At 43.6% G+C, this 12,579-nt stretch overlaps 1 protein-coding gene across 3 annotated transcripts in view; it reads left to right on the top strand.

Annotated features, from left to right (window-relative positions):
- Nucleotides 1–11,963, top strand: part of fat1a (FAT atypical cadherin 1a) — a 79,786-nt gene extending 67,823 nt beyond the window's left edge. For 2 of the 3 annotated variants that reach the window (XM_085409534.1, XM_085409533.1), the window contains exons 19-29: nucleotides 576–1,166; nucleotides 2,822–3,044; nucleotides 3,134–3,265; nucleotides 3,360–3,517; nucleotides 4,217–4,685; nucleotides 5,220–5,373; nucleotides 5,557–5,667; nucleotides 5,816–6,459; nucleotides 7,186–7,323; nucleotides 9,199–9,234; nucleotides 10,393–11,963. In XM_085409534.1, coding sequence (XP_085265660.1) covers nucleotides 576–1,166; nucleotides 2,822–3,044; nucleotides 3,134–3,265; nucleotides 3,360–3,517; nucleotides 4,217–4,685; nucleotides 5,220–5,373; nucleotides 5,557–5,667; nucleotides 5,816–6,459; nucleotides 7,186–7,323; nucleotides 9,199–9,234; nucleotides 10,393–11,066 — 3,330 coding nt within the window. In that variant the 3' untranslated portion in view covers nucleotides 11,067–11,963. The remainder of the gene's footprint in view (nucleotides 1–575; nucleotides 1,167–2,821; nucleotides 3,045–3,133; nucleotides 3,266–3,359; nucleotides 3,518–4,216; nucleotides 4,686–5,219; nucleotides 5,374–5,556; nucleotides 5,668–5,815; nucleotides 6,460–7,185; nucleotides 7,324–9,198; nucleotides 9,235–10,392) is intronic. The other variant, XM_085409536.1, reaches the window with a different exon arrangement.
- Nucleotides 11,964–12,579: the final 616 nt, after the last annotated feature.

Below are 12,579 nucleotides of genomic sequence, written 5' to 3'. Positions count from 1 at the left end.
TTGAGAGGTTGTATCGATTTAACCATCGAGCCACAACAATCTGATCTATCTGTCTTCTCTCTTTTTCCTCTCTGTACCTTTACTGTCACGCTCCCACATTTTGCCAACTACTCAGTGTTCCACCCTGCATCTCCTTCCTTTAAAGCTTTTAAATGTATTCTAAATTCAGCTTTTATAGGGTGGTGTAAGGTGCATAAGGCAGCAGCATCAGAGTGCATCTCACAGGAGAATAGATTTTTTTTGATTTAGCTCGATCACGTGTCACGTCAGAGGAAGGAACAGAGAAGAAATGTGTGGGCAGAAAGGACATGAAATGTGTGATGTCTTGTTACACACAAGATGCACACTCAGATGTGAGTCATCGTTGTTTTTCTCTCACAGAGCTGATGACCATCTCTGTGAAAGTGTGAATGCTAAAATGTATGATGTTGATGGCTTTAAAATGGGTTACACCTACAGTATGGAGATGCAGTGAGATTAGGGATGTGAGCAGCACAAGAGCTTGATTGCCCTCTGCTGTTGGAATAAAGATTAAACTCGGATGCTCTCTCTGTTTTTTTCTTTCTCATACTCAGGTGTCAGACAGTGGCAAGCCACAGCTCTTGTCCACCACCTTCATCAGCGTGCGTATAATTGAAGAAAGCGTCTACCCTCCCGCCGTTCTTCCTCTCGACATTTTTGTGTCGACCGCCGGCGATGAATACCCCGGAGGAGTCCTGGGCAAGATTCACGCCACCGACCAAGACATCTACGACACTCTCACCTACAGCCTCGCTCCTTCATCCTCCTCGGATGAGAGCAGCGGCTTGTTTTCTGTGTCGCCCTCTGACGGCAAAATTATCGCCCTGGGTCCTCTCGATGTGGGGCACTACCCTCTTAACGTGACGGTGACTGACGGACGCTTCACCACGCCGGCTGACGTCACCGTGCATGTCAGACAAGCAGCTCGTCAGGCCTTGGATAACTCCATCGATGTGCGCTTTGCGAATATCGCGCCCGAGGAGTTTATTGGGGACTACTGGCGCAACTTCCAGCGAGCGTTGAGAAACATTGCCGGAGTTAGGAGGAGCGAGGTTCAGTTAGTCAGCCTGCAGCCTTCTGAGCAAGGAGATCTGGATGTTCTGTTGACTCTAGAGAGAGCTGGCAGTCCCTATCAATCTCAGGAGGTAAGACTAGGAAGTAGTCTAACATATTTGCACCGATAACAGTTAATCTGTCATATATGCCCTCGGCTCGATAGATTTTTTTTCCATTGCGGCTATGTTGACACAGAATGGGAGGTAAACACAGGTGATACCATTAATGAGGTACAAGTGACAGGTAACACCTGTGTTTACATACTGTTTCGTGTCAAAATGGTTACTCTAAAAAGGCGCTACTACTTGAAACCGAATCCAAATGATATTAAAAAAAGGGACTTCTAGATCGACACATTAGATCTTGATGAATGCAATATGCTCAAGTTTAAACACTGTGTAAGTTACTGGGATCAAAAGGGCTGATTGAGCTTTCAAGAATGTTGTGCTACTTTTGAAAGACTGACTCAAGAATCCAGAAATTCAGTATTTCGTCAGGTCAAGTCCGTTGTACTCGAAGCTTTTGGGTTCTTCTTTTACAGTGAGAATTAATGATCAAACACGCCTTTATTTCAAACAGCTCCTTGAGAAGTTTGAACTAACTGTGACTTGTTTTAAAAATGACTAACATGTATCCAATTTTTTTGCTAATTAATGTTGCCAGTTAGGCAGGTGATAGTCACAAGTTCAGCCCCGGCCTTTAACCCTTTAAAACCGGTCGGAGCGGGCAAGCTCCGTTTTGCGTAACTATGTTTAAATCCCGGTAGCTCTGCAACCACGTAAGCTAGCGCAATCATTTTTTTTGCATATGAAACCGGAGGAGTTGTACTTACATCTTATGCCATCAGCTTGTTCTCGGTCACGGTTTCCTTCCACATATAGCTTTGCAAAAACTGCATAAAAAGCGCTTGCAGCAACAAAAACATAATATTCCAGAAACACGCTTTGCCGATCCGATCAGCTGATCTTAACACTTCCTACGTTGGAATAGACGTCAGCGCGAACCATCACATGTCCGCCATGACCTGCCCGAAACCGGAAGTGACGTCATTTTTGCGAAAATGTAGTTTTTTACCTTCAGGGCCTATACAAGCATATACTGGTGTTTTTAAAGGTTATGTTTGACTTTATGACTTTATGTGTCGTTTCTGAGATGCTTAGGACTCATATTGCACTGCTGGAAATAGTTTATTTTGATGCATATGCTGTTTTTTTTGGAAATTTGCACTATAAGATTTATTTTCGTTTTTCCTGCAGTGTATAAAAATTGGTGTATTTAAAAAAATAAAACTATGAAGACACTGAAAATAAATTTCCTGTGGTGGGAAACTAGTTTTTGCAACTTTTTTGTATTTACAGTTTTGAGGGATAAGCCTCTTAAATTTCTCTAACTAGAAATATATGTTAAAAAAGCAAAAACATTTTCAATTTTTTTGTAGTTTATTGCACTTTTTTGCAATTTATGTAATTACTATGCACTTAATGCAGACATATTATTAAAATTTGGGCTATAATGGTTGTATTGATGTATATCAACTTGAAATGCTCCCAAAAATGGCTCCACAGCATGTAAAAATATAATATAAGCTCTGGTGGACTTGGTTCTATGGTAGGTCTTAAAGGGTTAAATGACTTCAGCTATTAATCACATATCAGAACTGATTAATTTTCCATTGACTAGTGAATAATTAGAGCACTCATTTGAACAGTTTATCGAGTGTTTTGTTTTTTCCAATTTTCCTCAGGTTGTCTTCCGGAAGCTGAACTCCTCTGCGGCTGTGATTGAGGAGATGACGGGCATCCGCATCGTGCGGGTGGCGCAGAAGCTGTGCGCGGGCCTGGACTGTCCATTACACTTCTGTGATGAGGTCATCTCCCTGGATAAAAACGCCATGTCCACTTACAGCACGGCCCGCCTCAGCTTCGTCACCCCACGATACCAGAGAACCGCGACCTGCCAGTGCGAAGGTTCCTGATTACACCTCATGCACCTACGTATTTGCTCATATATGGTTTGGTAGATTTCCTAATCTTACCTGCGCTATTTTGGCATTTAGGTGGCAGATGCCCCGTGTTGAACAACCTGTGTGAGAACAACCCCTGTCCTGAGGGTATGGAGTGTGTGGCAGATCCCAGAGACACTGAGTACAGTTGTGTGTGTCCTGAAGGCAAAAAAAGCAAATGCTCCGGTAAGACTATCTGTGATTTGGATATTCTGTCTAACATTTTCTGCATTTACACTGCTGTTATGTCTTACTTGTACATTTGTTCATCCTGTGCCAGATGGCCACTCGCTCACATTCAGTGGAAATGGTTATGTGAAATACCATCTGATGGAGAATGAGAACAAGGAGCTGATGAAGCTATCCTTGCGACTCCGAACTTTCTCCAGCCACGCTACCGTCATGTATGCTAAAGGCACAGACTACAGCATCCTTGAGGTGTGTGCAAACCTATTTTCCAGCCCCATATTTCACTCATGGGTGTTTTTCCCCCTTCTGTCATTTTTAAAACTGAATGGAAAACCTTGCTAATCTTGAATAAGCCTTTGCATTTCTTAGCCCATCTCTGTATTACTGCTCAGCATTTCCATATCAGAAGGGTCTAAAAAACCCATGACTGACCCGACTTCTCTCGAGACCAGCCAGCCATGTGTACCAACCAAGTATGCTGAAGGGTTCAAGAAAGCCATTTTAAACCTTCTTTCACATGAGGGACTATGGGAATGTGGTGGTGGGTTGAAAAACACACACACAAGAGCTATTTTAGTAGTGGGAGGGAAACAGAAAGCAGTTTTCCACACATTCCTTTTTCGAGTCTGTCTGGTATAGCCGTCAACATGCCAGACTTCAGAGGAAGAACTGGGCTGGCTTAGACACAGATTTAGTTTAACAGGCTGCGAGCTGTTTTTTTTGTTGTTTTTTTCAGAGGCTTGAGCAGAAGTTTAATTGTTTTATAAAGCTGTTGTTTTTCTGTAAAGCTCTTCGAAAGCCAGTAAAGTGGAAGTGTCCTGTGTGAAAAACTGATTTAAAACAGTGACTCAGTGGCTTTTGAGTCTCAGTGTTGAGATGAATGACCTGGTGTGATATGTGCAGGATGTGTAGCATATTCTAAAGCTATATTTTCTGTCCATGAAACAGATCGTGAACGGCCGTCTGCAATACAAGTTTGACTGTGGCAGCGGTCCCGGGCTGGTGTCGGTCCACAGCGCTCAGGTTAGCGATGGCGAGTGGCACTCCGTTTCCCTGGAGGTGGACGGTAATTATGCTAAACTCGTGCTGGACCGGGTGCACGCTGCCTCCGGCACAGCCCCGGGCACTCTGCGGACCCTCAATCTTGACAACAGCATTTACTTTGGGGGTCACGTACGCCAGCACGCCTCCCCTCGCCACGGACGCAGCCTGCCTGTCACCAACGGGCTGTGTGGCTGCATGGAGGCCATCACCCTGAATGGCCAGGAGCTGCCTCTGAACACAAGGGCTCGCTGGGCCCACGCTGTGCTGGAGGACATCGTGGACGTGGCTCCAGGCTGCGCGCTCACACCTGCCGAGAGCTGTTCTAGCAACCCCTGCACTAATGGAGGGAGCTGCACCTCGCTGCCTAATGGAGGTAGGTGGAGTCCTGCTTGGCTCATTGCACTCACTTATTTTCCAGTCCTTGTGCATTTCCTTGAGTCTGGTTTTCATTGAGAAGTTTATCTGATTATGTATCGCTGCCTTTCAGACATATTAAATTCCATTTACCGGCATCCAAGGAATAGCACAGATTTTCAAATTAAGACGCGAACCGTGATTTTAATCTGGAGCAGCTGTTAGGTCTGTTACCTGTCCTAATTCAGATGTTCTCTGCTTAATAAGGAAAAATCTACTAAATACTAAAATCATGTTTTAGTGTAAACGCTTCATTCTGATGTACGCCTGTTGATGTGGATTCAACACTTCTGCATCTGTTTCACAATAAAAACCTGCCAGTGGTTCAGGGGCATAATTACAGTCTTGCCATTACTAGAAGGCTTTTGGTAAAACATCTGCAGGATGTTTTAAAATCACACCAGCCTATTTTAGAAAAAAGAAATAGATTTATGATGACAAAAAACTTCAGTTTGTTATTTTGCTCATTGACCTGTTTTTCTAAACTCTTCAGGCTACTTCTGCAAATGCCCCACTTCGTTCATGGGCACACACTGTGAGATCCCCATAAGTCCTTGTGCCTCCAACCCCTGCCTGTATGGTGGCACCTGTGTGACCCGAGGAGGTGAATTCTACTGCCAGTGCAGAGGGCAGTACTCAGGACCGAGGTACTGCACTGTTTTATGTTTAATCTTGATAATATGAACATTGTGCGCAACATACGGGATGATGTTACTGGCTTGCTTCACATCAGCTAATGCAATTTTAATATTAGTTGTTACTGTAGGATTTGTGCACATCTAATTTGGAATTTGAGGCTTCATGCTGGAGTAATCTTGTTGTAAATGCAGGTGCCAGTTGGGGCCGTACTGCAGAGACAACCCTTGTAAAAACAGCGGAAAGTGTATCGACAGCTTGGACGGTCCCGTATGTGAGTGTGAAGCAGGCTTCCAGGGAGACAGGTATGTCAGTGTGGAGCTCAAATAAGCAGTAACACCAGTTATTTGAATTCTCCTAGTAGGTAGATCTTATGTTTTGCAACAACTGTTAGAAAAAGCGTCTTTTTTGCCCACAAACAAACCTCAGTTGAAATTCATACATGTTGTCCAGGTGCCTGAGTGATGTTGATGAGTGCATCAAGAACCCGTGTGCCAACGGAGGACAGTGCCAGAATACGTACGGCTCATATAAGTGCAACTGCTCGCAGGGTTTCAGTGGAGCAGTGTGTGAACTCCAGGACGTTCACAGCAATAATTTGGTCTCCAACTCCTGGAACATCGGTTTGGAGGAGGTGATAGGCATTGTTGTCTTTGTGTCTAGTATCTTCATACTGGTCCTCTTCTTTATTATCATCCGCAAGAAGGCCTGCCGCAGAAGGTCAAAGAGCGAAGATGACGACAAACATCCTGGAGGTTCGAACGTGCCTCACTCCTTCCTCCAGAGACCTTACTTTGATGCCAAATTCAACAAAAACATCTACTCAGACATCCCTCCTCAGGTGCCCGTGCGGCCTATCTCCTACACTCCCAGTATTCCAAGCGACTCAAGAAATAACTTGGATAGGAATTCATTCGAGGGCTCCACCATACCAGAGCATCCCGAATTCAGCACCTTCAACCCAGATTCTGTGCACGGGCACCGCAAAACCGTGGCCGTGTGCAGCGTAGCGCCCAATCTCCCTCCTCCCCCTCCATCCAACTCTGTCTCAGACAGCGACTCCATCCAGAAGCCAAACTGGGATTATGATTACGATGGTAAGTTTGATTCCAGCTGTTTTTTCCCAGGAGTTGCACTGAGCTTCAAATGAGTATGATTAGTGTCTCATTATGCTTAAAACATGGGTTATTTAGCAAGTTTCGGATTCCTTAAGTCTCCAGAGTTGTTGAGTAGTAAAAGTAAACTAGACTTGGTCACTTAACGTCTAAATGGTGATATTTGACTTTGTATAAAGCTGCCGCACATGTTCCAGTCAGCATTGGCTATTTTCACTCCTGTGAATGCATCGCTGACTGTCTGTAGATGCATGCAAAACTGGACGTCTGTGGAAAAAAACCCGATATCTGGATTCTCATGAATTCATCAGCTTGTGTTAAATACACTAGCAGAGCATTCAGCACTGGTGCACTGCCAAGTAAACAATTTTTATCAAATATCTGTAAAACTATAAAAATCCTTCTGGCAAAAAGCATAAAGGCCAGCGTATATGAGCACAAAGTTATTTTGGAAATCCAAACTACTTATTATAAAGTATAAAGTATAAATATTATAAAGTCATTAGTTTGATTCTTTTAAAACTACACTTACTACATTCAGTGTAAAACTTGAGCGAGAAGGAAAAACTCTCTTTTCACAGTAAGAAACCTCCAGCAGGTCCAGACTCAAACACACAACAAGAACAACAAACGACAACAAAAATCTGCCAGGGGCATGTTCTATATTTAAAATGTGTGACTAAGATCATACTTCGCCTTCTGTTCCAGCTAAAGTTGTGGATTTGGATCCGTGCCTGAACAAGAAGCCTGTGGAGGACAGTGCCTGTCACCCCTACAACACCAGAGGCAGCATGTCTGAGGTCCAGTCCCTCAGCTCCTTCCAGTCTGAGTCTTGTGATGATAACGGTATGCTGCCATGTTTAATTTGCTCCTCTGTAGCATTTAGAAAAAAAAAGAAAAACTAACAAGACAGCGCAGTTTGAACGTTTCTGGCACATGAATCTATGAGATGCATTGTTTTGGTTTTCTGTTTGTTGCTTTTTGTTCCTTTTCTCTGATCGGCCTGCAGGATTTTGCAACATTTGCCTTTGTCTTGTTGATTTGAGCGCTAACACTTTTCTCTCTGCATGTACAGAATGGATGACCCAGTAGTGGCTCTAAGGGTCATTTGTCCTGTTTCTTTTGTTTTTGTTTTTTCTCTTTCTTTTTTGCTGCGGGGCTTCAGCTCCCATATGGATCAAATCAGTCCACAGATCCAGAACAAGGTTTTAAATAGGGGTTCCGGCCTGTAAGTCCTCGATCACTACCGGTACAGACAGAAGTAATCACTGCAACTCGTGTTGTGCTATTCTCTGGGGATTATTCACACACACAAAAATAAATACAAATTTGACCTTGTTTCCTGTTCTTCTGGCCCCAAGTTCACCTGTGTTTAGCTTCAAAAGGAGTTTGATGACTTACTTAAACGGCAGTTATATTCTGTTTGTTCACACATCTGCGCTTTGTTTTATTTTATTTTTTATTTACAAGCATGCCTTTTTCTTCCTTTTGTCCCTCCTTTTTTGTTTCCTCATATTTTCAAAAAATAGCTCCAAACGGATGTTTCAAGCAAACATCAAGGAACATATCAAAAGGGTATACAAGCACATTTTATGTTCTCCCATTTCTTTCCCATGTCATACTTAATTATTTTTCATCATCGCTTAGATATCACGCCGGGCACTGTGCTGCTCATAAGTCATCAAACCCTTCATCCGCGCCTTCGAAAGTGACAGCAAATCCAAATTTGAATTAGAAACGGAGCGTGTGCAAAATAGGTAATTTCTGCTTTCCTGCTGAATGTGTGTGAGTGTTTTCCACACGCACACACATTCAGCTTTTCTCTTAGCTGGAAATGGGTTTCGATCTCTGGGGAATTTCACTGATTCTTCCATCTGTACTGTCAGTGGCACCCAGTAGCATCTCAGTTTGTTGTTGTTGTTGTGTGTTATCCTGCACAAACAAAACTAGACCCTCCTATCCTCTCCCCCACTACACACAAACACCACCGCTACCATCGCTCTATTCCCACCATTGTGCTGTGCCGAACCATTAACACCGCCCTCATTCCCCCAAACATTCAGCATCAATGCATAAAAAAGCAAACGAGGACGACGTTTGTGGGACATGTTGCTTGTGTTGGCCTCTCTCCCACCCCTGTGCATTCCATATGTGTTTTTATTTGTCTTTGATAAATGATAAAGAGCGTTTGTACTAATGCTAAGATCTCTTCCACCCACTCTCCCCCCTGTCCCCTGCCTCTCACAAGCCTCCATTGTGACAGTTATCCACCTTGTCAACTCTGCTGTTGACACGGTGGAAGGAGAAGGTACTCTTCCAGCTTCCATCTGCCGCTGGTTTTTGTCCTCTGTGTTGGGATGTGAAGTGTAGGCTGTTAGAGCTGCCATTATCTTCCACTGACAAAACCTCACCGACTAGAACGTCTCCTTTTTTTGTGATTCAGAAGCTAATTAAAAAGATATGCACAAATCAAATTAAACAAGCAGCTCAAGTGTTGCGTCCTCGATTCAGCGCTGAGCTCTTGTGCACCTCGAGAAGTCGGTCTAAGAAAATGGCAGAGCTGTTGTGCACTCACTGAACTGTCGCTGCCTCAGTCATTATTTGCCCTTCAGTGTTCGCTGTCCTCATTTCATTCATGTTCCAAGGCCGATGTTCTTTCCACGTAGATTTTAATGCGACTTGTTCTTTCTCTTTTTCTCCCCCTTCTCGCCTCATGTAAAGAGTCTTTTTTGGCTCATGATCTCAAGAACCCAAGAGGTGACTTGTGTTTTTTTTCTTCTTTGCTTGCCTGGTGTTGCCCTGATCCCATCCTCTGCAGTTTAACCACTAACCCTGAACCCTAATGAGGAGAGTTTAACCTCCTCTCTAACGTGGCTCTGGAGCTTTGTGGCCTGATAAGGTGTTATTGTTTGCATTGTAAGGTTATATATATGTTTCTACTCCTTCAACCCCCCTGAAAAAATCCTTTGCATGACATACATGAGTATATGTTATATGATCAAAAGTGTTGCTCAGTAACTAACTGGAAGTATTCACAGTTTTTTATGTTTGTCTGTCTGTGTTACTGTTGTGTGAGCTTTCTGAAAGCCATGGCATCTGTTTTAAAACAGGTTTTTTTTTAGCTTTGAAATAAGAGGAAAATCACACAGTCGGACTTGAGACTTGGGGCTGTAATGTACACGTGGGTGAGCCGTAATAATTAGGATTATTTAAATCATATCTTTTAATTTAATTACAAGATTTAATAGAAACGCTCAGAAGCAGGGCTGACTCTTTGGGAATCGCTCCCATAGACAGGCGAAAAGATGGCTGTACCCTCGGTGATGTCATCCAGATTCAACTGAAAACAAATAATGGAGTCAGAACACCATCCTCCCGTACACTTCAGACAGCCTTCAGAGGGGATGCAGGTTTTTAGGCACTTCCACATTGGCTTCATTTTTATGTTCAGCTCTGTATTTTGCTGCTTTGTCAGCTATACACCCATGACACAGTGATAATGCCCTCCTGGCCACTTGGAGTTAGTTCATTGCCCTCAGTGATCTTTGATTAGATAAATGTATGCATGCATCCCTGAGATCAGGATGACTCACCAGCAACAGTTTAAAGTTGTAAAGGAAGAAAAAGAAATCACATTATAATCTTATAACAAAAGATAACTAAACAAAAACACAGGGAGACAGACTATTTTTGTTGTGTATTTTATTGTGTCTGTTAACTTGTGAATCATGTCTGCTGAGTGTGTCTGATCACAGAGCGTTGTGCAGTTTGTTTAAGCTCATTGTGGTGCGTGACTTTGACCTGTGTTCCTCCTGCATGGTGTGGGTTTTTAACATTAACCTGAGAGCATCTGTGCAGCTTTTGCGAGAGAGCAGTGATATAATGTGTGTGCTGTGGTCTCTCCTCCTCAAACAGGATATCACTGGGACACATCTGATTGGATGCCAAGTGTTCAACTTCCTGGAATCCAGGAGTTTCCACAGTATGAGGTTGTGGAGTCACCCGCCCCTCTGTACAGCGACCCGAGTGCCATCGACACCGACTATTATCCCGGCGGCTTTGACATTGAGAGCGATTTCCCTCCGCCGCCAGAGGACTTCCCTGTAAACGACGACCTCCCGCCGCCACCATTGCCAGAGTACAGCGACCGCTGCGACACCCTGCGGCCCCTCGGCAGAGACTTGGACCCGCCTATGACCGGTCCGGGCAGCTCAGGCGCCATCCGCCAGCGCCCAGCCCTGCCCGAGCTTTACAGCCTTAACCAGTACCTGCCGCAGCACTCCTTCCCAAGTGACGGCGGCGATACCGAGGGCCTGGGCACCACTTCAGCCTCCGCCACCCCAGCCTCCACCTTGGGTAACAGCGGTTACAGAGGAGGCTACCCTTTAGGTTGCAGTCGGGACTTTGACTCCTCTGCTCTGGACAACATGTCCATGTCTCTGTACACGTCCACAGCCTCTTGCTCGGACATGTCGGCGTGCTGCGAGGAGTCCGAGGTGATGATAAGCGACTACGAGAGCGGTGACGAGGGCCACTTTGAGCGGCTGTCCATCCCGGCGCTGGACTCCCAGCAGCACACTGAAGTCTGACACTGGATCCAAACAAAAGTGCCTAAACCCACAGCTACACCTTATGTTCGCCCCTGACCACCACAGACACTAAACACGCACAGAATCTGGACCCACACACACACAGACACACACTGACACATAAACACAGGGGTTTGTTGAGACCGGCTGAGAAGGCCGTTCAGCTGAGAAGATCTGAAGAAGTTATAGGAAACTCTCTGTAGCCGCTTTGCATCTGCTCAGCCCAGCCCAGCCCCCCCCCCCTCGCTTTAAGTAGCTGCCATCATACACAGGAAGTGGATTGTGCTAAGGATCGACATCTCAACGTGCAACAGGAAAAACATCACGACAAAAAAAAAGAAAGTAAATGTCTTTGTTTCTATAAACAAAACCAAGCAAGATGTTTTTATACAAGTCTTCATTTTCAGTGTAAATTTAAATGTACAGTTTTGATTTCAAAGTTTACTAGGTTTTGTAGATATTCTATGCTTTTATTTTCAACAAAAAAAGTTAAATGGTGTGACATTATCAGCCTTACTGTGCGTACATTCATTAAGAAAAAAAAGAAGTGTTTAAAAAGAGAGATAAAGAGAAGAGCGTGACTTTTCTGAACACAGTGTACTCGTAAAGTTTGTTGTCTCTTGCTCATTTCAAAAAGGGTCTTCAATGAACGACTGCATATTCTTGTGTTGTTTATTTTTTATTTGTTTGTTTGTACATTTTGACTTTGGAACCTCTTTATTTTTCCACCAAGAAAATGGGACCCAATATATTTATAGTGCAGAGTTATCCATGGACACGTGACTTTTTCAGGTGTCTGTGTGTGTCTGAGCAATGCTATGGTCTTGTTAAGGTTTTTATTGAATACTGCCACAAGCTCACGCTTTCCTACTGGCAATAAATTATTCCTAAAAAATACTCTGATGTCTGCGTCTGCCTTATTTTCTCAGCGTGTTTACAAGGTAACTACGATGCATCACTCTGTTACAGTACTGGGGATATAAATGTATTTAGAAAGGGGAACTCTTACAAACCGCTCTACACTTTATATCTTAGTTGTTTGGATGGATGATTTCAAACAAAACTTAAACGATCACTCAGCAGAAAAATTAATCTGAAACAGTTCAATCATTCAAATCAATTTTTTTGCAACTTTTTTTTGGCAAACATGATTACATTTGTGTGCCGTGGCAACCGCCCGTGCACACTTGATGATTTTCTTGGTCTCGTGAGAGCTAGTACAGCTAGCGGAGCGTTTACCCTGGTGATGCTGGGTTGGATTAGTGAAATTTTAAATGGGTAATATATAAATAGATAGATATATATATATGTGTATATACAGACACAAGGAGGAGATAAGAAGTACAAAAATACAAGTTACAGATGTCTTAAGAAACTATACAAATTATAGCTACAAATGGGCCTGAATGATAGATATAAATAGGCTGAACATGGTACAAACTGAATGAACCTTAGATATTAGGATGGATTGTTCCTCCTTCATCCAATAAATATCTCCTTGAGTATTTGTTAA

The sequence above is a fragment of the Rhamphochromis longiceps genome, linkage group LG6 (genome assembly GCF_057381845.1).
Source record: "Rhamphochromis longiceps isolate RC_006_pf linkage group LG6, R_longiceps_female_GT1.1, whole genome shotgun sequence".
In the NCBI taxonomy this organism is placed as follows: Eukaryota; Metazoa; Chordata; class Actinopteri; order Cichliformes; family Cichlidae; genus Rhamphochromis; species Rhamphochromis longiceps.
The sequence above is the reverse complement of the archived record's forward strand: the minus strand, read 5'-3'. Positions and strand labels throughout refer to the sequence as shown.